Here is a 27,500-nt window from a genome sequence, read left to right as displayed (position 1 = left end):
GTAAACAACCAGAAAAGTCTGGGGATAGTCTTTTCGCACGACCAAGCCACCCAGATCAAACGACTCCGTCTACTCAATTCGTGTGAGCACATAGCACAATGTATCCCCATGGCCTTAACTGAGTGCTGGGATGTGGCTTACTAACTGAAGTCACCTGCATCTTTTTGTGGTGGTGTCATTTTTTGTCTCCCTCAGATCTTGTGGTAAGGGGCCCTTGCTTTTGCTCTTTGGTGTTTCTCCCTGTGCTGGGCTCCTGGGATGTGGTTATTCTTGATGTCACATTCCTCTTAGCTGGTGATGGATCATGTGTTAAACACAGTGGCCTGTCCTAACATCTCTATCTGCTGCTCCACGCATGTAGTGCACCGTAAACAGTCTCTCTCGCTCTCTCTCTCTCTCTCTCTCTGTCTCTCTCTCTCTCACTCACTCCCTCACTCTCTCTTTTCTATACATATCTTCTTTGCTCTGTTTGGTGTTCTTTCTCTCTCCCCATCAGATTTCTAGTGTCTCTAACACCTTGTCTGTCTCCATGGTGTGTGTGTGTGTGTGTATGTGTGTGTGTGTGTGTGTTGGTCGACGTGGGCCTCCCAGAGAGCAGCAGCGCGGATCAGAAGCAGGCGTGTAAGAAGCATGAGCTCTATGTCAGCTTCAGGGACCTGGGGTGGCAGGTAGGGCACCGTGCCTGTGCATTAGCTTTCTCCTCATCCTCCTCTTCTTTTTACTCTTTTTCTTCATCCTCCTCTTTTTCTTTACACTCTTCCTCCTCATCCTCCTCTTCTTTTCACTTTTGCACACAACACACACACACACACACCTCACTCTGTCAACACCGGAATATTTTTTACTTTCTCACTTTTTTCTTCTCTCACTCTCTTCTCTCAGACACACACACACTCACATACTCTCTCTCTTTCTCTCCTACTCTCTCTCCTCCTCTCTTCCACATTACGTGCAATCTGAATCATTTCCTAGTTGACATATTAGTGCCAAACCATTAGGTCTTGTATGTGTCATGAAGTGCTGACAGATTAAATCTGTGATGGCCGGAGGCTGAGTGGGTATCATACCAGAGTGGACCTGCCTCCCGTTACCTAATCTGCCTGTCACCTGTCACACAGCAGTCACATGCCATAAGTCACTCTTTTTCTCTCATTTCCAAACTCTTCCTGTTCTGTCTTTCCTGTCTGCTCTCCATGTTTTTTCTAGGCTATGTGACATTTTTTCTATGCTTACCATACTTACAACATTCTTCTTCCATCTCCGTCTTCACCCTTCTCTCTTGTTCTTGATATGCTTGCTCTCTCTCCCCCTGTTTCTCTCTCTCCTTTCTTGCCCTTTCTTTCTTCTCACCCTCTCTCTCTCTCTCTCTCTCCTGCAGCCTCATAGAACTCCTCTTACACACTCACACACTGACAGAAACATTCCCATTATTTCATCCCAACATACTCTGACACTGCAGAAGGAAACACTTTTCTTTTTCTATTTCAAACATAATGAAGAGCGACCTTTTGTCGTGGTCTACAGGCCCCCATTACTGCATTGTTCCATAACACTGTTCTGTACATGATGTCAGTCCATGAAAGCGTGGTGTATTTATTGCAAGTGTTGTTTTTATCTCACATCCCTCTCACTCCTCTTCCCTTGCCTTCCCTCAGGACTGGATCATCGCTCCTGAGGGCTACGCCGCGTACTACTGTGAAGGAGAGTGCGCCTTTCCTCTCAACTCCTACATGAACGCCACCAACCATGCCATCGTGCAGACACTGGTGAGAGTCAGCCATGTGTGCCATATCACCAGCGCCTCATGCGGCCTGTGCCGTGGTTAGCCGCGGTTATTGTCCAGTTTTGACCCTTGACCTCTAAACTCCCACCTCTCACCTCTCCCTCTCCCAAGGTTCATTTCATCAATCCAGAAATGGTGCCGAAGCCGTGCTGCGCTCCCACACAACTCAACGCCATCTCCGTCCTCTACTTTGACGACAGCTCCAACGTCATCCTGAAGAAGTATCGCAACATGGTGGTGAGAGCCTGTGGATGCCACTAGACCCTCTCCCACCAGCTCAGAAATCAGACACACACACACACACACACACACACACACTGCAACCCAGACAGACCGGCACACACACACACACACAGACCGACACACACACACACACACACACACACCTTTGTCTTTATAGCAGTGAGTGTGTTGTGGTGATTGGGACTGCTGGGGTTATCAGAGAGTAGATGGTACTGCTGGAAATAGTTTGGAGAGCAGTGCAGGCTTGGTAGGCACTATGGGTCTTCCAGGCTGTCAGTGGCTGTTCACACAACACAGGCACATACATAAACATGTGGTAGAGGCTTTAGTGGAGCGAAACATTTTGCAGAGAAAATGGACCCCTCTCATAGACATACACACACCGACACTATTATCATCCTTGACAAACCATCTCTCTCTCACACATACACACACAAATGGGTGCACGCGTGCAACCACGTGTACACACACACTTGTCCAATCCCTGTGCTTTCTACTGTGTATTATGACGAGACATTTTAAGAAGTGATTGTATTGAAATACACAGCAAACAGTCTTTTTATGAGTTTTTTATGTCAAAATGTTTCCTTTTCCCCAAAATTATTTCGCTTGTCTTGATGGATTACAAGGCTGGGCTACGTGGGTGAGAGAACAACTTAAGAACTGTTTTTGTACAAAACTGTGTAAATAGTTTTCTTTTTTCACAGAAAGTTAAAAATAAAAAGTGTATTTATTTCCTGGTCTTTGAATGAAGAGACTGAATGCTTTCTTTATGTGTCTTATCTTATCCGTGTCTCTATGTCTATATGTTTTTTTGTCATGTGCTTCCTCCATCCTTATCAAACCCACTAACAAAAATAAAACAGGACCAAGCTTGCACACACACCAGTCCAAAGACCACCATCCTGGCATGAACCAAAGCCCCTTGTCCCCCTTATCTGCACACTCCATAGTCCCAAATCCCTCATCAAGCCAGGCTGAATAAAACACATGCCATAGCAATGACCAATGCACCTCATTCAGTAGTAAAACTTGGTGTTTGGTTTCAGTAAGACATTGGTGTACTTAACAGCCAATTTGGGGTTTCTAAATCAGTTTTATAGTAATGATTGTGGAAAAACACTGATTACTGAGCCTCTCGCTGGCTATGGATGATTTGGATGATGCAGACGGCATATAGTGCGCTGCTGAGGGAGGAAACGAGATGAAGTGAAAACATTTCTTTATGTGCAGCAGAAAAAACTGGTTGTTATTCTGGCCAGCATTTATCCTTTATTACATTACTATCTGTCCAACACCATTAGCCTGAAATACTGCTTGCGTCTGCCAAGTTGGAGGGAGCCACTCGAGTTCTCCAAAACAGGATTCACTTGTTCACAAATGAGCTATAACAATACACTGGAGAAGGAATTGGAAGAAAACGTTTTCGGTTCGCAGTCTCTCTGCAGGCACTGAGACAATGATGATAATCCCCTTGTGCATTAGATATGGGGGGATGAGTGGTCTTGGTGTTGGAAAAGTTAACTTTAAGTGGAGATGGCATAAAGGATGGTTCATGATAATGTACAAGAGTGGTTCATGAGACCTTGAGGGACAATGTGAACTGGGTAGGGACCGTCACAGATATTTATTCTAAATATTTCCTACATTGTTCTATCTCTCTCTCTCTTTCTCTCTCTCTCTCTCTCTCTCTCTCTCTCTCTCTCTCTCTCTTAGAGCCACAGACTCTATATCATGTTGTTGTGCCACAGCAGCTCTGACTGGGGCAGCAGCGGCAGCCAGCGGGCCTGGTTGTGGTTCTACAGCGCAGTGCAAATGTTTCTGATCTGATGAGTCATCATTTGACCAAAGTTTTAACTGCTCCCATCATGTCTTCAGCTAGGAACACCGAGAGGGCAACACACAGTGACACAGAATGCAGTTATTTTGCGTGCACCCAAAAACACACACAGTCTGTAACATGGGCGTTCAGCCGCGCAGCATGGAAATTCACGACATACACTTCATACTAATAAACAGGCATTACATGCCTTCATTTACCGAGATACATAAGGGAGTAAGGGTAAGGGAGAGTGATAGAGTGAGGGAGGGAGGGAGAGAGAGGGAGAGATGCCATTTCAAGTTGACTAATGGTTGTTTTCAAGTACTAAATCATCTGCTTTTCCCATGTACTGACAGATGTTTGCCCTGAACACAGAACAAAATGGTGTCTAGATCATGTGCTCACTCATCGCTGTGAGGTGATGCCCGACCATTCAGCAACCGCAGCATAACCATGACCTGCCCTGCCTCAGAGTTCCCCTCCAGCCAGCACTGTGCTGACGTAGGGCCGCTACTGGGGTCTTTAGCACGCCAACAGAGCCGTGGCCTTCTGATGTTTTGTCCAAAGAAGAATGTTTGAAAGAGAAGAAGTGTGGAGGAAAAAAAGAGACAGGAGTTAACATCAAGTAGGGAAAATCAAACCTGGGAAGATGGAGGAATAAGGAAGATGGACAGGGAGGGGGTGTCTGGAAGGGGGTGGAGAGACAGACGTGGTGCAGCGCAGGGTTACCCTACATGGAGCCTCATCTGAACTATTTACTGAGTCTGGCACCTCTTTCACTTGCTCTTTTTCTCTTTCTTTCTCTCTCTCTCTTCTCTCTTTTTTTTTTGTCAGTTCTCTCTCCTTTCCTCCCTCCAACATCCTGTTTATTGCAGAGGCTGTTTCGGATTAGCGGTCCATACCACCCGCAGACTCGCAAATGCGGACCATGTGTGTGCGCTGGGGTCACAGGGCTCGCTCTCCTCTCGGCTCTGTTCACAGTGCTGGGGCTGGGTTGGAGGTGGTGGTGTGTGTGTGTGTGGGGGGGGGGGGCAGGGCAGGTTTACAGAGAAATAGAGGCTCCGGTGCCCCTACACCTTCCTCATTCTTCTCCACTCTCCTCCGCTGAGACCCTTGGCTCTCTGCTCTCCATCAATCTACCCTCCTCTCTTGGCAACACAGGGGGCAAAGGTTAATGGAGTGGTAATGTGGGTGTAAGTTTCCTCCTTGTGCAGGGTGCCACCCTCATCCCCTCAATCTTTCATATGCCGCCCCCCCCCCCCCCCCCCGAACCCTATACCTCTACACAATGTCAGCACCCTCCAGACCAGAACACCTCTCCACACAAACGTACACACACACACACACACACACACAAACACACACACACACACACACACACATACACACCTCTTTCCTGGCAATGTTACTCTGGGTAGATGCAGCTGTCTTTCAGTGCCTGTTCTCACTCTCACTTCCTCTGGGTGTGTGGGTGTGCTGGCGGTGGATGACCTTCAGGTCTGGTTGTGTTACCTCAGCACCCGCTGTGCTGATGAGGGGGGTCAAGATGCCATCCATTCACCCCACTCTCTGGCCCCTCCATACCTTAGGGTGGTCAAACACACACACACACACACACACACACACAGACACACACAAACACACGTACACACACACACACACACACACACACATACATGTATGTAGTTATATACATTCTTACTCACACACACACACACATACAAACATACATACATACATACATACATACATAGTACATACATACATACATAGTACATACATACATACATACATACATACATACATACATACATACATACATACATACATACATACATACATACATACATACATACATACATACATACATATATACACACATACACATACACATTCATACATACACACACTTCCACCAACACCACTAATCACATCAACAAATACACACTTCCACACATCAGCACATGTGGAAGATAGTAGGATAATGTTCTGTGCTGGTTAGACGTGACTGAGTGTTTAAACATTGCGGTTTGTCAATTTTATTGTAATAGTTTATGAATTTCCATTGCTTAAGGCTTGAATCACACACACAAACACTCTCTTTGTGAGGTGTGTGTGTGCTGGTGTTGAGAGATGGTGTTGTAATGAGTTGCCTACAGCTCTCACTCTGGCGTTGTGTTCTCTAAAACAGTTCCAGATTAGCAGGTGGGGGGGGGGGGGGGGGGGGGGGGGGCATGGGTGACTGTGGTCAAGGCGAAATGTGAGAACAAGAAAAAAACAAGTGGAAGTCCTCTGCCTGAGGAGACTTACAGCCTTTCTCTACTGGACTGTGATGGTCACGTCCACTGAGGCCAGAGACATAAACTTTTTGGAACCTGCGCTGGGTTGCTGGGTGCCAGCAGAGGCTAGTTTGGCGTGAATAAGCCCTGGGACAGGCTTGGCATGAACAGACTCAGAGGCTGGCCTGGCGTGAACTGGCCGAGAGTAAACTGACTGAGAGGCTTAGGAACAGGTGAGACATCAACTGGAGTGCTGGGCAGCGGAACCTACAGGACACTGGGCAGCGGAACCTCCATGACACTGGGCAGCCGGACCTCCATGACACTGGGCAGCGGAACCACCATGACACTGGGCAGCGGAACCACCATAGCACTGGGCAGATTAACCGTGGTTCCACTATCAGGCCAGTGTGAGCTAGGGCTATCTTTGGGCCAACCTAAAGGCCTGAGGCCTCAAGCTGCAAACCGGCCCAGAAGAGGCCTTGGTGTAAACGTCACCCATTTCACAATGAGTGGGCAGTTCAAGTTGAGACATCATGCGTACATGATATACATGCGTATACATACATGCATACTTACATACATGGCGTGAACTGGCCAAAGGAATAGGCTGACTGAGAGGCTTAGGAACAGGTGAGACGTCAGCCGGAGTGCTGGGCAGCGGAACCTACATGACACTGGGCACCCGAACCTCCATGACACTGGGCAGCGGAACCTCCATGACACTGGGCAGCCGAACCCCCATAGCACTGGGCAGATTAACTGTGGTTCCACTATCAGGTCAGTGTGAGCTAGGGCTATCTTTGGGCCAACTTAAAGGCCTGAGTCCTCAAGCCGCAAACCTGCCCAGGATTGGCCTTGGTGTAAACGTCGCCCATTTCACAAACAAGTGGGCAGTTCAAGTTGAGACATCATGCGATAAACTCTGGATGCCAGGCACCTACGACCTACAGCAGAATTAGTTAAGAAAAGGAATATAATGGAAGCCGCCTGGATTTGGTCCGATAGTGGAAACACGGCTGTTGTGTCTTGTCTGAGAGACACAAGTTGTGGTCATGCCTGCTTGCGTACAGCCCTGCTGGCAACACAGCAGAAACTGAACAAGGTCTTCCAAAACTGTGTTTAGTCTGCCGTACCAGAGCCCAAGCTGTGGATCTGATCTGTCTTAGAAAATCCGTCCTCCTCCATCAATCCTCCCTCTATTGTTTTATTGTGGGTTTATCCAAGTGGGTTGCCAGTAGTCACACATGAAGCACTTCACAGATGCTACTGTCTTTAAACAGAGAGTGTGTGTGTGTGTGTGTGTGTGTGTGTGTGTGTGTGTGTGTGTGTGTGTGTGTGTGTGTGTGTGTGTGTGTGTGTGTGTGTGTGTGTGTGTGTGTGTGTGTGTGTGTGTGTGTGTGTGTGTGTGTGTGTGTGTGTGTGTGTGTGTGTGTGTGTGTGTGTGTGCGTGTGTGTGTGTGTGTGTGTGTGTGTGTGTGTGTGTGTGTGTGTGTCTTTAAACAGAGTGCATGGGTGAATTTTGAGAATCCTAAGAATTTTACATTAGGTTAAGTGGGGAGGTCTGCATACAGGTCTGCTTGACTGCTATTTCAGCCTTACTACCTCGTGTTGTAAGTGTTGAGTGTGGTGAGGTAGGGAAGGGCAGTAGAGAATTTACATCGCACTTCTACTACTACTGCACTTTCTAAATTCAATTTAATCCTTAAGAAGGCAAAGATCACACGTATGGGAGGCCGGTCTTTACCCAACTTCATTTTTTTTATAATTGGGCCTGCCATGCTCGCCACCTTACCTGGGTTACATTAGTGTTTTGTCAGGGAGGAGGTTTGTGTTGATTCTTGGGCTTGCTACCCACACAAATGGAGTCTGGTTACTTGTGATACAAATAATATTAACCCTGAAATAAAGCACAACCCTGTTATTTACAGCAGCATCAGAGTATGGCATGATATATCTAAATACCTAGGGAGGGGAAAGAGGAAATCCCTATTGCAGATCTTTGGGCATTTACAAATAAGACACTTTATATCTTCCCTTGCTAACCTCTCTCCCACTGCTTCCCATCTTGATGAAGAAACAGAAACATATCTTCTGAACCGCAAAAGTTTGAAACATTTCATTTCCGCTTTTGATTCTCTACTACTTATCTTTGACATATATGAGCTACCCAATATCTCCCAGAAATTGGAAAGCGACTTGGGTACTGAATTTATCTAGGAAGATTGGAAAGAGATGTGATCAGATCAGCATCTCTATAGACTGAAGGAGACTCAGTATAAGATACTTCATAGGCTGCATATCACCCCTGTTATTTTGCATACAATAGATCACTCCATCTCTCCTCTCTGCAGTAAGTGCCAATCAAAAAGGGGGACCTATTTTTTTTTTTATTGTTGGGAGTGCAAATGTATAGCTTGATTCTGGAAGCAATTTGCCAAAGTAATCAGTGAGGTCATTGAAGATGAGATTAAGAGAGATCCAAGTGTCTTCCTTGTTGGTCTCCCCTCTAAGGTGCTACATCTCCCCTCTCCAAGATACACACTCCTTGAGATGCTCCTCTTGACTGCCCGAAAATGCATCTTACTTCCCTGGATCAAGAGTGCCCACCAACTATTACATTATTGTACAGAGAGATCTTTAACATTCTCCCACATGAAATGGTGGCTATTATAAAAGGTGAGGAGGAAAATCTGGTCCCCTTTCATGGACTACCTGCCAGAAGACCTCAGGTCCTTACTTATGAGAGGGGAATTAGGTACTTTTTGGAGTCAGACCAGACCTCCTTCATAGCCCCAATACATTTCATTATGTACTCATATTTCATTACACCTTTGTGCATGTAGTGGACTGGAGACAGTACTTTGTATACTTTCTTAAATAATCTTGTGGACAATTTTCCTTTGTTTTTTTTTACCTTTTCTATGTTGTACAGTATGTGTTGATTGCTGTCTGTTTTTGGGTGGGGGGAGGGTGGGGATTGTTGTTGATGTTATCCCTTGTCTAAACCAATAAAAAGTATGTTAAAAAAAAAGAAGGCAAAGATCACGGGTGATTCAAACTTCCTCTTGTGAAATGTGAAGAAGTTGTAACATTGAGGGTAGTTTGAGATTGAGTATGAACATTTCAAAAAGTAGTCGACACGGTACTGTTGATATCTTAGTGAAGAACATTCTTGTGTAAAAGGTAGTTAAAGAAAAAGGTTGCCTTCTTTGGATGAGCACGTGTTTTGCGTCGGTATATGATTCACTAAGAGTGATTTATGACTTAGACTGCCTTTGTGGTAGATCTAGAACAGTCCCTCCAACACAAACAGTTTCACTTTCAGATAGAATTGACACCATCAGGATGTAGACATGGGAGGAGTTTATGATAACCAATCCTCCACAGCGAGGTTGAGGTGGAGGATGAATGAGGTTTACTATTCACGGGGGGGGAGAAAAAGAAAGGTTCGAAAAGTGTTGTTTTCTCCTTTCATTATGAGCACATAATGAAGTGATTCACCTTGGAAAATTGGCTAGAGCTGTATTTTAAACGGTGGAGGAAACGGTAGTAGTGAGTCATAGAAATACACAAGAGAGGTAACCTCTCTGAATATTTTATGCCAGGACAGTAAATTCTTAATTGATACCAGGCTTTTGACAGTCACACAGGCTAAATCTAAGTCAATCAGCAGGAAAACAGGCTACTGGTAATGGGGTTATGCACATTCCAAAGGCTTCAAAGTCATCCAGTGGCACAACAAATCTGGTTTGTTTTGTTCTCCAAGACAACCTACCACAAGATGCTGAATTTATGGTGCCTGTGTGGTAAAGTGGAAGGAAATACTGGAGTGAAACCTAATTTTACACATGCACAGACACACTTCTTCTGTTGAAGTTTGTATAGTTGGTTTAGGCAGAGGTAAAGTTTCAGATTCTTGGGTTAAAGGGAACATTTAAAGCAACTCTAACCTTCTTCAATTGGGACTAGGAAACCAAAGTCTGTAGTTGATGTCATTTTCAGATCTGATCATATATTTTTCATCACTGAATGTGCATCTTTGTATAGCCTTTGCACTGTTTTACTTGTCACTTTGGACACAGTAAATACCAGTACTTATAACTGAAATCATAGTGAAGCAGGTAAACTGTTTGGAACGGATAAGAGTCCAGGACAAAAGGTCCCATCTAGACACACACTCTTGGAATGGATTTAAATATATAACAGGGGGACGAACTGTATGAGCGCATGTGAATTGTATGAATATTGTTTGTTTGAGTGTTTTATGTCCGTGACCATTTTGGAGTTTTGTGTTCGTGCATGTGTTTTTGTGGATGATTTATGCAATGTGTGCCAGCGTGTGTGTGTGTGTGTGTGTGTGTGTGTTGTGTGACTGATAGTGGTCTCTATGGCGGCAGTAGTTTGGAAGCATAATATCCATTAGAGCTCCATGTAGCGTATCACAGTTAGTACAAGAAGAGCAGCACCCAAATATTGAAAAGACCGTGGGGTGAGCGTCCTCCGGGGTTACCAGCATGACATTCAGTTTCCTGGGTTGGAAATGTAGTTAGCATCGGGTGACAGTGCTTCTCAATAAATGTGGTATTTCTGGATAAAACGAAACAGCATCTCTGGACCTCTCGTTCAAAACGGTGACGTCTGGAAACGGAAACTTTGACTCGGTCATATAGACAGCAGTAGCCTTGTCAATAGGTGAACGTATAGCCTACTGGAGTTACATGATTGAAGGACTAGGCTACTGATACCGAAGAAATAAGAGGTTAGTTAATGAACTTTAAGCTGTCAACCAACTCGAAGTCAAATTTGACAAAGATCCTTATCAGGATATTTCAGTATTTCAGTTATTCCTTATCAGGTTTTTTCAGTATTTCAGTTATTTCTAAAAGCCCACATATTTATTGAAATTAAATTATCTGACAAATTGGGGCTATTTTAATTCATCAAAGTGTGTTAAAAACCTTAAGAATACCTAAAGGTCAATGCTGCGCTATAGATAAAGCGTGATGTAACAGGAAACCGAAAGCGCTTCAGGCTACATCTCGCTTTTGCTTTCACTTACTTTGCTCTGTGTCGTTTACAAAGGTTCGTCGTATCCGAAATTTTAAGAGACGTGGACTTCATGGTCATTTTTCAACATTAGGGCTGCCTTATTTATTGCTAAGACAGTGTTTGCTAAACCATCAGGTCAGGTGCCTGCAAATTATGAATGTACCTATTGTAATCATTTTCTTTATGACTGGTTAAACTTCCAGCTTGTTATAGATTTAGAAAATTTCACTTTTTTATGTGCACATGTTCAAGATGGAGGAAAACGTAAGGAATATGCGCCTGAAAGAATGGCTAATTGCACAGATAGATAGCGAAAGATATGCAGGTTTAAGCTGGGAAAATCAAGAAAAAACTATGTTCAGAATTCCTTGGAAGCACGCTGCCAAACAAGACTACAATCAAAACGAAGACGCCGCACTTTTCAAGGTGAGGGATTAGATCCTGCCAGTCTGGGCCCTAAACCTATGCCTTATTTTGAATTCATATAATGAAAGAAAAAAATGTTTAGGGCTACCATAAAATGTAACGTCACAGAAATGTTCTTCTTAAGTATGTGTCGTTCGTTGAAAATGGATTTTGTCTTCCTTTTTGACGCAGAGTTTTTCAGATTTGTGCCTCAGTTCGGAAGTTTTATTTTGGCAAAGTACAATGTCGTGTCTTGAACAATGTCGGATTGAAACTTAGGCCCGACGGATCTCATTTTGCAGGCGTGGGCCATATACAAGGGAAAATACCGAGAGGGGAGAGACAAAGCAGACCCCTCCGTGTGGAAGACACGTCTGCGCTGTGCCCTCAACAAGAGCACGGACTTTCAAGAGGTTCCTGACCGCAGTCAGCTGGACATCTCTGAACCTTATAAAGTCTATCATATTTTGCAAGACAGCAACCCGTCTGCAGGTAACACAACTCCAGCATCATCTGAAAACATCATATATCACCACATCTTCAAAGAGAGAGAGGGAGAGGGGGGAGGAGAGAGGCTGCATCTAGCCTACATCTCCTTTTCAACTATTTGCCTGTCTAAATTAATCGAACTTCTGTTTTCTATTCCCTTTTCTCGTTCCTTTTTCAGATTCGCAGGGGAGCCCAATGATCCTGCAGCTGCAGGGTCATCATACCGCTTTTCCAGCAACAGGTGTTCATCTTGCTCGTCCTCAGGTTAGAGCATAGAGCACAATTAAACACTCAAATCCACTAATGTTCGCTTCGGACAAAATCGCCTGCTAAATAGCCTACTAACCGTAATCATGTTGATGCAGTTGAGTTTTTGTGCTGGGAAATCCCCACTTCCCACCTTTGACATTATTGGTCAAGTACGAGTGTAAGTATGGCGCCATCTTCTGGAAATGTATTTTCACTAAAGGGGCACAACGTCATTTGTAGCATTCGGGGTCTTCGACGGTTAGCATGACTTAGAATCTACAACAGTCACTATGATAATAAATATTTGGACACCCAGAGAATGTATGATCTCTAAATCTCATTCTGGTAATTTCTCTTGTGTAGTTTGGCGCTAACGGGGAGTCCAGCAGAAAGGTTGGATCAGTCCCCAGAGGTCAGTGCCCTCCCACATCTCATTCATATAACAGTATCTATATGTCTTCGGTAATATGTACATTACTAATGAGTCATTGCAGGTAGTTTAATTTACTGTTGTAATTTGGAGCAATTTGAAGGTATTTGAAATGTGTGTGTTTCCAGAGAGACAGGTTAAGGAAGAGCCAGAGGAGAATAGGGTAGGCCTACTATTGGAAAGCCGAATACCAATTGGCCGACCTCTCCTCCCTACAGAGCTACAGATCTCAGGTGGGGTTAAACTTTTCCAGAGTGTGTCCACATGACACAAAGAGCTATATCTGTATTCTAATTAAAATGTAAGATTCAGATAAGAAGTTTCTGAATGTATTTATTTACGTGTGTGTGTGTGTGTGTGTGTGTGTGTGGGTGTGGGTGCATGTGTATAGATTTCCGACTGCGGGTGCGAGTGTTCTACCAGGGCCAAATGGTGGAGGAGGTAGTCAGTCTCACCCAGGATGGCTGTTTCATCCTGCAAGGCTCTGTGCCGGTGGGCAGCGAGCGCATCTACGGCCCCTGCGCTGCCCAGCGCGTCCTCTTCCCTAGGTGCCCTCTGCCCCCTGCCATGGCGGAGGCCATGAGCCGGCTCCTGCCTCACCTGGAGCGGGGCGTGCTGGTGTGGGTGGGACCAGACGGGATCTTCATCAAACGCTTCTGCCAGGGGCGTGTGTACTGGGATGGACCTCTGGCTGAGCACAAGGACCAGCCCAACAAGCTGGACAGGGAGAGGACCTGCAAATTGTTGGACATGCCCACCTTTCTGCAAGGTGGGTGGGGAAGGGGCACGGACCAGGTGGATGGGTGTTTAAGTGGTCTGTCCAGTTATATGGTTTTGTCCTCATTGGAAAATAAAATACATCTGTGAAGGTTAGGTGTATTATTGATTAACATTAACAATTAACATTAGTTACCGAATTTTGTTCACTGATGGCCTTAAGTTGATGGGGATGATTTTTTGAATTCTTATTGAGTTGCAGTGAATGCAGTATTTCAATACACAGTTGTGTTAACATGTTTTTTTAAAGAAACATTATCTCTCCCTCTCTCAACCACAGAGCTAGAACGCTTCATGCGTGGGGAGGGGCCAAGGCCCTGTTACAAGATTGATCTCTGCTTTGGGGAAGAGTTTCCTGAGGCTGGTGTGCCGAAAAGCAAGAAGCTCATCACAGCTGAGGTTTGTGTTTGCTGAGGTGATTAAGGTTGGACTGTGACTGGGAGTGTGAGATGGATACAATATACACTGCTCAAATATGTGCTCTGAGTTCCACTGGAAGAATTCTGAAGAAATGGATCATTACTCTTCTAACTCTCAGAAGCATTAGCAGCAGATGTTTCATCATATGATAGGCTAACATGTGTTCTATCTTAACATGCAAATCTGAGATGAACGGTAGAGTGCAATTCTTGACTATCACCACTAGAGAGCAACATAAGTCACTATTAATGATTATCTTATTCATTTCCTCCTGAGCGCTCTCCCAGAACCTACCTGCTGATAAAGAATGTGTGTTTTTCAACGGAATTCTATCAATGGAAACTGACCTTGTACATTACACCATGGGTCATATTGCTCATGTGATATCACCCTGCATGGTCCTCTGTGCAGGTGGTGCCCCTGTTTGCCAAGGAGCTCCTTCTACGGCTGCCCCCGCCCAGCACTGGCGTCACCCAGCAACCTCAGGCACACAGAGATGAGGGACACAGGCCTTAGCACAGGCCCACCTCTGTGACTGACATCCACCTCCATTGTCCTCCCTGTTGTGGCACTTACCACTTCGCAGGCTACTGTGTGACTCAACAAACTACATACCTCACAAGCAAAGCTAACATAACGTAAAACAGCCAGAGAAGGAAGGTGAAAGAAGGAGTTTTAGACTAGGAGGGCATTACACTTCATGAGTTTAAAGTGTGCAGCTAGTGTTCATTCATTTATCATCGAGATCAAATCTAGGGAAATTAGGAGTGGTTTAAAATCGTACATATTTTACCAAGTGCAAGTGTTAGACTAAAACTGTAAACAGTGAGCCTGTATGAGACTATATTGTAACCTGATTTTTACATTTACTTGTTTGAATCTTTGCCAGAGGAAATTTCCTTTTGTTGTCATGTAATCATTGGCATTGTAACTGATAACATTAATATACTAATAAATATCTCCTTTGTCTATTGTGACCTATAGACCTATGTAAGAATAACAATAGCATAACATAATTCAAGGTAAATCTATAAAGCTTTTTTAATCTCTAGCGAACATTGTATGACAGTTTCACAATTTTAAAAATATACAATTTTATAGCTATAACATTTACAAAGAAAATAGTAACAACAGTATTTTTGAAAAACAACAACAACAGAAAAAAAAACAACAAAACGAAAAAGAAAAAAAAAACTAAAGTGAAAGAGTGTGCTTGATCAAGAAGAGATACCCGTATCTGAGTTCAGAATACTTTTCCTTTGTTTTTCTCCCTGCGCTCGGTCGTACATGAACATAAAGACAAAAGAGAAGCGTACAGTGGGGTCTGCTCTATTCACAAAGCATCGCATTCCAACTTGTCATTAGCACCGTTTTACGTTCTCGCTATCAGTTTCTCACGGCATCACCACAAACGGAAGGAAACACATGACAAGCGGGGGTATCGCTTTGCACTCTGCCTCCGGAGTAGTGTCTTCCCTTTAACAGTTAAAAGAATGATAAAAACAGATCGGAGAGATATGCTAGAAAAAGAGCGCTTTGACCCACACTGAGAAAAAAGGCTAAAGGTTGCTGATACATTCACCTTGTCCGCCCAGACACGCGGCCAGAATTCGGCTCAGAAGCGTTAAAATTAAATTTCAGTACGAAAGTAACAACTGACTCATTTCGACTTTTATTCTTTAGCATATTTATGTAACACCTGTAATATGTAATATTTATATATTTATATATTTCATTTCTCTTCAATGTTATTAACTTCAATAATACTGTTTGAAAATAGATACCCTGCAGAAAACACTGTCAGTGAGCGTGGAACGACCATTACTACATCAGAGAGTAAACGCGTGGCGACACAGACAGGTGAATTTGATTGTCTCACTGAATTGTCTCTTTTGTGCATTTTGGGATTTCCTAGCATGGCGCCCTCCCAATGTTTACCCTTCCATCGCGGAAATATACAACTCTTCCCCTCCTGTGACCCCTTACAAACCAAAAGGAGGTGGCGTTGGTTTTCATGGCTTTGCTCATGCGCACTTAAGGATGGCCATAATAATGTTGAGTTACCTGAAACCTCCGGCACCCCTGTTCCTGCTCAGTCGACCAGATGTGAGTGTGTGGAGCTGGTGGAGTGGGGTCGACACCACACTGTGGGCTGTGAGGAGGCTGTGTGAGTGTGTGTATGTGTATGTGTATGTGTATGTGTATGTGTATGTGTATGTGTGTGTTTACATGTGTATAAGGGATGGTAGTCAGTAGAGGAGTAAGGGGGCCTGTTGTTACTGCTGTTTCTCCTGTTTGGAGCCTTGAGGTAAATCTGGGGGTGTCCTCCCTTTGTCCTCTTCCTCCCCCTCTCGGCCGGAGAGATCAGGGGCCGACCACCGTCTCTTGCGAGGCCGCGTCTCCCGCTGCTGGCCCCCCTCTCCGCTGTGGGAGGTGATGGTGGTGTTTCGAGTGATGGAGGGAGGTGCTTGGGGAGGAGGAGGAGGCGGTGGTGGAGGTGGAGGTGGAGGCGGAGGCGGAGGCGGAGGCATCCTCTCTGTTTCTGGGTTGGAGCTGGACTCGGCCGCGCCCGAGGCCTGGCTGTGTGTGCGGGCGGCCCTGGAGCGGGAGCGGGGTGGGGGAGGCCCCAGGGTGGAGCTGGGCGTGGGGGTCGGGGTCAGCGCCAGGCACACGTCTCCAGCTATCAGCTGGCGGCAGGTGAGGCCATAGAGCTGGGCGGTTCTCTGTGGACGGCATGAAGACCAGCCTCGCTCGCGCACAAAGAACGGATACTCCACTAAGACTGTGAGTAACTCCTGCCGACACAAAAACAAACCAGCGGTAATAGGCTGACCCAGACCAGTGCCTCACTCTAATGCCATAATGGAGACTATTAATCCAATAAGCCAAAACAAAACAGAAAAACAGATTTACCAAGCAAGACATAGTAAGCTCTTAGACAAAGCACTACTGAGAGGAGAGAAGTGATTTTCAATGTACACCATAGCCAGGTCACTTGCTTGTTCTTAACTGAGGAGGTCAAGTCGGATAAGACTCTGACCCAATTGTTGGAAGTGGTGAGAAGGATTTCCTTAAATGTGTAATTCAAACTATGAGGACTGATCAGCTATGAGAAAAAACCTGTTTGACACTCCTCAGGAAAGATTTATTACAACATAAAATCTGTGTAGTGGAAGTGTTTTAAATAAATTAAATAAGTGTCAGCTTTGCTGGAGATCATTTTTTATTTCCTAAATCATTCTTACATCCAGCACTTGGCAACTGTGGTTTGATCTCTGTGTGCAAGATAAATTATCCCCCCCTGGTGGACTGACCTGAGTGTTGCGGTCGGCCAGCAGGACTTGCAGTTGGCTGAAGCCGTGTGTGGGGCCGGGCAGGATGTCCAGCACGGTGCAGCTGCTCAGGTGGAACTCGGGCGAGGTGTCGGCACTGCGCAGGAAGTCCTCGGTGCGGAGCTCCTCCACGCGCTTCAGGCGGCCCCCGGCCAGCTCGATCAGGGACCCCTTGGCGAAATGAGGTAGGTCTGCGGCGGGGTGTGGCTCGATGGGGCCCTGCACATGAGCGCGCTCATGGTAGGCCCCGGGGGGAGAGGAGAGCTCCTCTCGCTCATGCTCAGAAGCCCCGTGGCTATTGTGCTGGCTCAGAGGGGAGAGCTGGGAGTTCCTCTTGGTGTGTGGGGGCGTGTAGGGTGGGGTGCCTACAGAGCTGAGGTGAGCCGGGTAGGTGAATGAGGAGGACTGCTGGAGGGGGTAGACCGAGCCCAGGGCGTAGTAGATCTGAGCCCCGGCGCTCTGGATGGTGCCTAGCCCAAGGGGCTCCACCTTGGCAGTCCGTGATTCTGAGAGGTGAGCGACTTTGGGTGTCCTACGGAGGTCTCTGTCTCTGTCCCTCTCTCTCTCTCGTTCTCTTTCTCTCTCTCTCTCACGGTCTCGCTCTCTTTCTCTTTCCCTGTCTCTCTGTCTGTCTCGGTCCCTGTCCTGGTCCTGCGGAGGGTTGCGTGCATTGGGGCTCTCCCGTGAGGACAATGTTCCTCTCGCCTGCGATGAGCCCGCAGTGTCCTCCAGGTGTCTTTTCCTCCCGTTGGTATGAAAGCCCTCCGCCCTGGACCGGCTGTCGTTGCTGCTTTCCCCTGCAGGGGGCGCCCTCTCCAGAGTGCTGGGCCGACCCTCCAGGCCATCTAGGCCGTTGGGCCTCCTGCCTGTGTAGCGAAACCTGTCGGAGAGGGGTTCAGTGGGATAGGGTGCAGGCTGGGCGAAGAGGTGGTGCGCTGGGGAGAAGAAGGAAGGGCTGTAGTCCCGGCGGCTAGTGCCAAAGTAGGACCACATGTCCCGGTCCGAGGCATAGTGGCTCTTATAGGGGGGCAGGGACAGGGGTGGCTGCAGGCCCAGGGGTGGCACCTCTCCTCTCAGCCAGCGGGAGTGGTGCGGGATGGGGGGGTCCACCACCTCTGGCACCCTGCTGTCCCTCCAGGAGGGTGAGATGGAGCTGTGCCGATCGCCAGAGAGGAAATGGTGGGGCGCAGAGGGGGGGTAGGACACGTGCCACTGCAGGGGCAGCGGGAGGTGCTGCAGGGAGGCTTGTGGTGGAGGCGGCGGGGGTGGGGGCAGATCTTTGTCATAGTGAGGGGGATCGCCACTCTCCCTGCCCTCGGACTGCCTCACCAGGGGCCGGGGCCGCAGCGGTGCCGGGGGCTTGAACTCGTCCTCTGGGGGGCGCTGTTCCAAGGAGCCCTGCCTGGACTCCCGCTTCTTCGGGGGGAGGCACTCTTTGCTGCGGTCTGGGGTGGGATTCATGGGGCACCCCCCTGGCCTGTGGGGCCGGATTAGGTCACATGGGCTTCGGGGGAGAATGACGGGATCACAGAGAGGGACGCCGCCTTTCTGCTGCACAGCATCACGCGCTCCTCACAGCTCCCCACACGGAAAACGTCTGCTCACCTATACACACCGAGACAGAGAGAGGGGATATACCACATTGTTACTATCTATGACTTTTAAAAAAAATATATATATTATTATTATTTATTTGTATTAATTGTGATAATTGTAATATGCTTTGGCAACGTTGTATTGTATGCAGTCATGCCAATAAAGCCTTTGAATTGAATTGAATTGAATTGAGAGGGAGAGGGAGAGGGAGAGGGAGAGACAGGGAAAGGGAGAGAAAAATGAGAAAGAAAGAAAGGACCACAGGAAGAGAGAAGATATAAGGAAATTAGAAAGAATATGAAAAGAAAAAACAAGGCAGCAGTGGAAAGAAGGATAGAAGATAGACAATGTGGTAAGATGAGGGAAATGTCGTGGGAAAACGCAGGAGAGAAGGCGAGGTGAAGATGAGAAGGGAGAGGAAGAAGAGACAGGATGCGAGGGAACGTTAGCACTTCTGCGTGAATGAATTTGAATGTTTAAGACTGCGGCTGATCTAGAGCATAATCACTGGGTGTGGAGGCACCTGTTCTGGCATAGGAAGGTGTAAGAGGTGCAACAGGAGTTCCTGAACACACTCTCTCTCTTTCCCTTTTTTCTCACTTTCTATCCCTTTCTATTTTCACCTAGTCTACTCAGAAAGACCCCGGGTGCTTGCTTGATTCTGACAGCACTGAGTCCGTGAGCTTAGAGCTTGTTTTCTGTGAGAAAACAAGGGCCAGTTGGCGGCTGTCAAGTCCTTCAAATGGGGATGGGTTCTAAATATAATCCTCTTGTATTATTGCATTGATACATTACCAATCTAATGACACACACACACACACACACACACACATAGGAGTACAGTGCTTATGTACACTCTCATTCACACACAAACAAACACACACACACACACAGACACACACAGAGATGAATTTACAGATGAGAGCATGCATGGCTGAACAAGAAGCCCACACTCACACACACACACTTACACTTACAAAAACATAAAGAGATGCACCCACACACACACACACAAGAGGCACAGCAGGAGGTTATCAGGCGGCTCTTTGAAGAGCAAAAATGTGCGCTTGCTTGTTCAGCTATATCGGGAATCACATCGGCTCCAGTCACCTCCTATAGAACTCCCCCTCCCGTAAAGAACTCAGCGCCCCCTGCCCACACTCCAGGGTTCCACTGCCAATCAACACTCCCATAGCGACGGAACGTGGCGGTCACTCTTATCCCCCCCACCCCACCCCCTCCCACCCCCACGGCAAAATCACCATCCGCTATCGAGAGTCTGTGGCGTGGGCAGAGGCAGATGATGGTGGTAGTGGCAGAGAAGCTAGCGAAGCCTGAGGGGATTCAAGGCAGCAGGGGAGGGAGGGAGGGAGGAAGGGAGGAAAGGAAGGAGGCAGTAGGGAGGGAGGGAGGGTGCAGTTTGTAGTTAAGCACCCTTGTTTCATTCACTGTGGAGTGTGGGGGAGTCTTCCTCAGCGCGCCTTTAAATGCTCTGAATGCACTAAATGAGACACTTTGATGTGACTGCGTACTGCCGCCGGCACATCTGGTCCTTTTCAGCGCTTGAGTCTAACGTTTCATCTGCCCCTACTGAACCCTGCCACCTAGCAGCCGTCGCTATGGAAACTAAGTCCATACATCCTCACTCCACTCCACTCTGGTGCAAGGGGGAGGGAGGTTACACGGGGATACTATTTTCAAGATACCGTCCATGAAAAGAGATTTTGTACAAGAAAATGCACTCTGAAAATGAATCAATCCACTGTTCATCTTATACACGCTTGTGGCAAATGGCTGTACTGTTGAAGGGGGAAAAAGCCATTGAGGCATTGTTACAGACCTGGACTGACTTCTGGATGACATCTTCACAACTTTTAAATAAATAATGTCAACCTAAAAAAGAAAAAGGAGCAGTAGGACCTACACGTGGATGGGTTGGAGCACAGTCAGACTACACTAACAGGGGTGCTGGAATGTCAGGAATTCCTTACTGAAACACCAAAACTGCCCCTTACTCTACCATCATAGAGCCTCACCTCGGCACACTGTAAATAACTCTTACTTCTGTATCTCTCGTTACACGCTCTGTCTGCTCTTTGCAATACTCTTCGCCCGATCGATACCTCGAGACAAGGTGATGCATAGACAGAGCAGATAGTCCGTCAGAGAGAGAGAGAGGGAGAGAGTGATCTGGTCGCCCATGCGACAAAAGGGCCAACCTTCATCGAGGTGACCTCTTTCAGATGTTGCCTTTGCGCGGTCAACGGTGCTGACCGTGCAGTCTCTGCCATCATTTCAGTTATGACTCAGAAAGTTTCAACACAAAGCAGTGCTCAGGCGCCCGGCGCAGCGGCTGCCATTCTCCTGAAAGGATCGATACGTCCGTGAAACGCGAGAGGTCAGGATGTTGCCACGGCTCTCCGCTGCTGCCGCTGCCGGGCCAGACCTTTTTTTTTTAACAAACTCCACTCAACTCAACCAGCCCCCAGAGGTGCTTCCTCACTGGTCCCCCTCAAACATGTTTGAACAATCAGTCCTGGCACAGTCTGTCAGGGTTCAATTAAGTTTCCATTGATCTTATAACTATCAAGTGTTTGCACTTCATTGTATGAGCCGAAGCAAATGGAACAGCAGAGGAGCTGGCCGGGTGCGCGGCGGTACGGTAGAACCGCGGTGCATCCGGATAGGAGCAGGTGGCATCCTCACAGCAGTAGGGCGGGAGGAGAAAGCCATTCACAGACAGCTTCATTGACACACCATAGTGTAGGGACTTCCCAGTTCAGCCAAACCGCCATCAATGGACACACACACACACACACACACACACACACACACACACACACACACACACACACACACACAAAAGAACAACCTGAAAAATGTACCTTGAGCCAAAAATATCTAAATAACCAAAAATATAGTTGTTAACAGCAGAGTTTGTATTTTTTTACAAGCAGTTACTAACTAAATGCTTTCCATTGATGCCAGAGCAGGTCAGGCAAAATTCCGTAATGATGGGGGAGTCGGAGCAGACTAGACAGGTTTGAATGGCAGATCAAACAGAACAATTGTGCTTTGATTGAGGCAGAAAACAGGCTGAATCGAGCAAGTACACAAAAGAAAGTATTTGAGGGATCCGTAGGAGGCTGCAATCCAACTGAGTCATTTCACCTGACACACGCGCAGACAGTTGTACAAGACATTCTTTAGAAAAATAACAAAGCAAATGTACAAAGACGACAACCATAAGCCACAGAAAGCTCACTGAAATGCTCCTATTGAGACTATACTATACAAAGAAAGACACACTAAAACTAACAAGACAGAAAGGTGATAGCACACTTAAGGACTAAAATCACAAATACTTTTACTGTATTCTCTAAATCATACCAGTAACAATACATGCAGTAAAAGCGAAAAATGTGATTTTTTTTTTGGGACAAAAAAAACAGTATGTGGAAAACTGTATGTGAAAAAACAGACTGTGGAAAAGAATATTCCTGAAAGCAAAATCCCACAACACAAATTTTGAAATTGAATTAATTTCAAAAGACAAAAGAGAACCTCAAGAAGGAGCAACAGTCTTGCACCCAAGCAAGCTGAAATGCCCTGAGGTGACTGACCTTGCCTTTGACCAGCAGATACTCCACTGCCATTCACATCAGTCATCCAATGCCAGAAAAACAAGAAACATCCTCAGCAAGTCGCTGCGCGCAAAGTCTCCCAACAAAACCCAAGAATCACAACACGCCAAAGCTGTGAGCCTGTGTGTGACAGTTTGTGTGCGTATATGTAAGAGTGTGACTGTGAACATGTGTGTGATTGGGAGTGTGTGTGTGTACGTGAGAGTGAGTGTTCACTTGAGACTGCTTGTACACAAGACTAAGGAAATGAGTAATATCTCACAGTGAGGAGCATGTCTGCTATGCAACGACACATAAGCAGACCAGTTGCTGCTGTCGCCCACTCGCCTTACTCACTGTGAAAGGGATGAATGCGCGCGCACACACACACACACACACACACACCACACATGCAAGCCACACACACGTATTTACATACACCGTGTCTACTTCTTTCTCTCACTTTGGTCCAGGGCGTATACAGAATATTAAACACTTCATGCACATAGCATTTTCAGTTAAAACTACTCCCAGCACCTGCTCCAGAACGTATGTCTGTGGACAACGTTAGCTGAAATGAATATAAATACATCTGCATATGTGAAATAGATATTTAGATGTTGAGAGAGAAACGCAGAAAGAGAGGAAATAAAAAGGGGAAAGTGTCTGTAGAGATGAAACGGCGAAAAATGCAAAACACATGAAGAAAAGTGAGGAAGAGAGAGAGAGAGAGAGATGTTAAAGAAGTCTGATAGACAGGGATGGTCAGGGAGGTGGTTCATCCCACACACAGTCTATTCTACGAGCCTTTGCTGCCTCTGACTCAAAGCAAAACCTTACCACGCATCACACACACACACACACACACACACACCACAGTATCAAGAACTCTTTTCAATGCTGTTGTCTATGATAAGGCTTTCGTGCAAACGCTAGCAAGAAAGGGTTTAATTGCATAGTCCGGATCTCATTAACACTGAGCCAACTGTTCACATACCGTAAATATTTTATCAACCAAGCTAAATGCCTGCGATTAAAAATACATAAACACTAAACAATACAAACATTCAAATCTCGACTTAAAATCCACTTCAAGTGCATAAGTCTTGAAAGTAATACGGTTGTAGGCCTGGCTTTCACGTGGGATAACAACTGTTTACCGCGTTCCTAAGAAGAACGCGAGGAGCGCATCAACTTCACCGTGTGATGAATCTCGGACTGTTACTACTCTTTCCGAGCGTCAGTTGCATCACGTTTCAGTCTTCGTGTGACATCGTGCCGTATAACATCTTACTTCTTAAATGACATTGAATATCATGTGTGGTAAAAAAAAAAAAAAAAAAAAAACGAGCTACTACCCGTGCCAAAGCATCTTTGTGAGGAAGAGATGAAACAGTTGGCGGGGAGACAGCATGAAAATGCAGGTATCCGCAAGCTGTCATTGTGTACTAAGGACAGTAGTAACGTAACACGTAACTTTTTATACGTTTTGTCTTGTTTGCTTCACTAAGTCAAGCACATGTGCCCTACTGGTTCTCTCATTTACATCCAAATGCAGCGAGTGCTTTGGGGACAGTTGTAACAGTGGCCAAGAATAATGTTATCGCGCCAGTTTGAAGGGGTGAAGTAAAATTTCAGCAACTGACCAGCATTATCCAACCCAAATTAGTGGTGTATAAGAGCGTTTTCTGTTAATTGTAGCGCTTGCTCATAAACCAAGGATGTCTCTTTTTTCACAAAAGTGCCTAGCCTGTTTCACTTGCTAGCTACGCTTGCTGTTTGCAACCGATTGTAGTCCCCAGTCGACCTCACCTATGTGACACAATTTAAAATGATACCACTGCCTAGATCGGAAATCAGTGCCCATAATGACGTTTTATCTATGTTTCTATCTTTCGTAAATGTTAACTTACAAATGTATCGCAGAAACGAACTTTTATCAATAAGATCTGGGATAGAAAACACTGATGACACTTTTAAAGTTCGTTGAGTTCATCGCACATGTTGTCAATACGTTTTAATATAGTAGGCCTGTTAGACACGATCTGAGAAATTAAGCGAGTTATAACTGTCCACGGTCTCAGTGTTCGTATTTTACCCATTTTCGCTCCTCGCCGCATAAATTATATCACACATTGTGAGTTTAAAATAGTTACGTCATTCATTGGAAACAGTGTGGGCACTGAGGAAATAAATGATACTTTGCTCTTGTATAGACTGGTGCAAAAGCTGTACAATTTTACATCCCTGAAGTTTATTTATTTTTTGTCATCTTTATATGACAAGGTACACACCTGAACAAGGGATTGTTCTGTTCTTTTTCTGTTCTGAAGAGTTGAAAATGAAACTGCAGCCCGAAATAGGCTAATGTAGTGTATAAATGACTGACTGACTAACTTATTTTAATGTAAAAAAGAAAACAGTATTCTTAGTAGTTTAAAGGCTAAATCCAGAAAATGATTGTTAACTGTTTAATGACAAACTCCTAAAGGGGATGGCCAGTGATTATGACATACGTACATCATGTATATTATTATGGGTCATGACATTGTAAACATTACCCGAGATTGAATTATATTGATTATTGAGATAATACTTTTTTGTATTTTGTATATTAAATACTATATAATATTGTATCTAAATATTCCTTGACTCTTCCAACGTTAACAAATAATATTGTTAATTCAATTGCAAGTTCTGTATGTGCATATGATTCATACATATGAATAACTTATACAAATTAAAAAACACACAATGAAGGCAAATGAAAAGTACCTGTATTTAAAAAAAGTGGAGAGAGGTTGAAACCTAACTTGATAATATATTAATATTAATATTTGTCATGTTGCTAGATATTTCCATATTGAAATATTCTTTTAATGTAATATTTCACCCAACACAACACACTGCAAAACAAATACTGCCAATGGCAACTAACATAATATACTACATCAACCCTAGCCTGGTAGATTCGTTGTGCTTTTTTCTCTCCTGTTATTTCTTTTTAAAGATTGTTCTTTTTCCTCGGTGCAGTGTTTTTCTTGTGGCTGATCACATTTCCCAGTGGAGTGCGGAGCGCGGAAGAGATCGCTCTGATGCAGCAGAATTCTGCTGCTTTGTATGTCTCCCTCGGGAACACATGAGAGGAAGAGCGCAGAGGAGAAAAACTATAGCACGCAGGAGCTGAGGGGAGGAGAGGAGAGGAGAGGAGAGGGGAGGGGAGGAGAGGTGAGGAGAGGAGAGGAGAGGAGAGGTGAGGAGAGGAGAGGAGAGGGGAGGGGAGGAGAGGTGAGGGGAGGGGAGGAGAGGTGAGGGAGGAAGGGCCCATAGAAATGGAGGACTGGAGGAATTTAAGGGAGAGGAAAGCATAGAGCATGGGAAGTTAACAGAGGAGATGAGGGGGAAAGTATTTTGTAGTGTGCAAAGAGGTTAAAAAAAAGTTTGGACTTGAGAGAAAGCTTGGGATAAAGAATGTGCAGCGATGAAAGGAAACTGGTTTGTTGAGTTGAAGGGAGGAGAAGTAGAAATAGAAGGGGTCAATAGAGCGGAGAGATGTGTTAAGCACATATAGGGGAAGAAATGGTGAAGAAGACGAGGTGAGGCGGAGGTGTAGAGGAGGAGCACTAGAAGAGAGATGAAGCTGAATGAATGCAAAGAGAAACGAGGGAGCAGAGGAGGAGTGGAGGAGGAGGGGAGAGGCAGGCAGGCAGCGGGATCTGTAAATGGACAGGGATTAAAGTGAACAGAGTACTACAGGGAGTACGCTGTGTAACGCTGAGTGTGTGTGTGAGTGTTTGTGTGTGTGACTCGCTCCACAGGAAGCCAGTGCAGCGTAAGCCAACGCAGGGTGTTCACACGGGCATCTTGCTCTCAGGCTCTTGTTAGCCAATTGGGCAAGCAGCCAGAGCTGACAAGGCCAGGACAGGCCAGCCTCTCTCTTGAGCGCGCGTGGGGCCGGTGACCCCTCCTCAGAGGAGATGATCCCCAGTGACCGTGTGAGAGTGTGATCCTGGGAAAGGATGAGCTTATGGCTCAGGAGTTACTATTCAAGCCGGGTGGGAGGTGGCTGAGTGGGGGGGCAGGTATGAGTAAGTTTAATCTCTGCCACAATGGAACATAGGGGATCTGGCGAGAGGGCAGTCAAGTAGTGATTGGAGAAAAGCTGTACAAGTGTACAAGTGTACTCTACACACACACACACAACCACACCCACATACACACCACACTCACGCACACACACACACACACACACACACACACACACACACACACATGCACGCACGCACACACACACACAAAACTCTCTGTCTTATTCTCCTATTTTTTTAGTGCCACATACAGCATAACACATCCCTAAGCAAACGTATTAAATCTGAGTTCAAAATATGCTGTGATATGTTCAAATTCAAGTAAGAAAAGAATTGAGAATTTCTCAAAATCTATCTTTTTTGCAACTGTGACATCCACACAGAAAATGTCATCCCTGATGGACATCCCTTTGAAGACTATGGCCAGGTTTATTTCTGTGAGAGGACTAGCGAAAGAAACATAAGACACCGCCAGATACGTATATTGCCGGACCGCATGAATAGCAAGTTGTCAGCAAACTGACGCAGGCAGAGAAAGTATAGCAAAGATGATCAGGCTGATACATAAGAACGCAAAGATGCAATGGCGGCGCACCTTCATAAATGAAACACTGCCCTGTCCGTGGCTGACATGAAACTGAATCAGTGCTGCTTATGGAGGCCTTTTTCTCAGCAGAGAACCTTCGACACTGTGTGGGGACAGACAAAGGCTTCTTCATGAACCGCCTCCGCCATGTCAACAAGATGAGCAATTTAACTGAGCTATTCAACCCATTCACACAACCACCCCCTTCCCTGCTCAGACTATATGGGTGAGCATCAGAATGAGACAGACTCAGGGAGACCAATAGAAAGAAAGTGATTGAGAGAGAGAGAGAGTACTAGGAAAGAAGGTGTGCTATAAGGTATTAC

The 27,500-nt window shown here is 45.8% G+C and overlaps 3 protein-coding genes across 3 annotated transcripts in view; 2 read left to right on the top strand and 1 right to left on the bottom strand.

Moving 5' to 3' along the window:
• The window catches only part of bmp7b (bone morphogenetic protein 7b), a gene marked incomplete at both ends in the record, with an annotated part of 28,168 nt that extends 26,124 nt beyond the window's left edge, over nt 1-2,044 (top strand). The window contains 3 exons of the mRNA XM_080854099.1: nt 592-668; nt 1,656-1,766; nt 1,895-2,044. Of these exons, the coding sequence (XP_080710225.1) occupies nt 592-668; nt 1,656-1,766; nt 1,895-2,044 (338 nt within the window). The remainder of the gene's footprint in view (nt 1-591; nt 669-1,655; nt 1,767-1,894) is intronic.
• Nucleotides 2,045-11,422: 9,378 nt separating this feature from the next.
• irf10 (interferon regulatory factor 10) lies at nt 11,423-14,465 on the top strand (the record flags this gene model as incomplete). The annotated part of the gene is made up of 8 exons (XM_080854100.1): nt 11,423-11,605; nt 11,887-12,076; nt 12,252-12,337; nt 12,686-12,734; nt 12,881-12,985; nt 13,144-13,521; nt 13,810-13,928; nt 14,361-14,465. The coding sequence occupies 8 exons, from the start codon at nt 11,423-11,425 to the stop codon at nt 14,463-14,465; spliced, it is 1,215 nt and encodes a 404-aa protein (XP_080710226.1).
• Nucleotides 14,466-14,976: 511 nt separating this feature from the next.
• LOC308377441 (uncharacterized protein) overlaps nt 14,977-27,500 on the bottom strand; it is a 23,069-nt gene continuing 10,545 nt past the window's right edge. The window contains exons 2-3 of the mRNA XM_080854098.1: nt 17,264-18,886; nt 14,977-16,744 (exon numbers count right to left, since the gene is read on the bottom strand). Coding sequence (XP_080710224.1) covers nt 16,226-16,744; nt 17,264-18,742 — 1,998 coding nt within the window. The 5' untranslated portion in view covers nt 18,743-18,886 and the 3' untranslated portion in view covers nt 14,977-16,225. The remainder of the gene's footprint in view (nt 16,745-17,263; nt 18,887-27,500) is intronic.

The sequence above is a fragment of the Sprattus sprattus genome, assembly GCF_963457725.1.
Source record: "Sprattus sprattus genome assembly, chromosome: 16".
NCBI lineage: Eukaryota > Metazoa > Chordata > Actinopteri > Clupeiformes > Clupeidae > Sprattus > Sprattus sprattus.
This window is presented reverse-complemented; position numbering and strand designations above follow the sequence as displayed.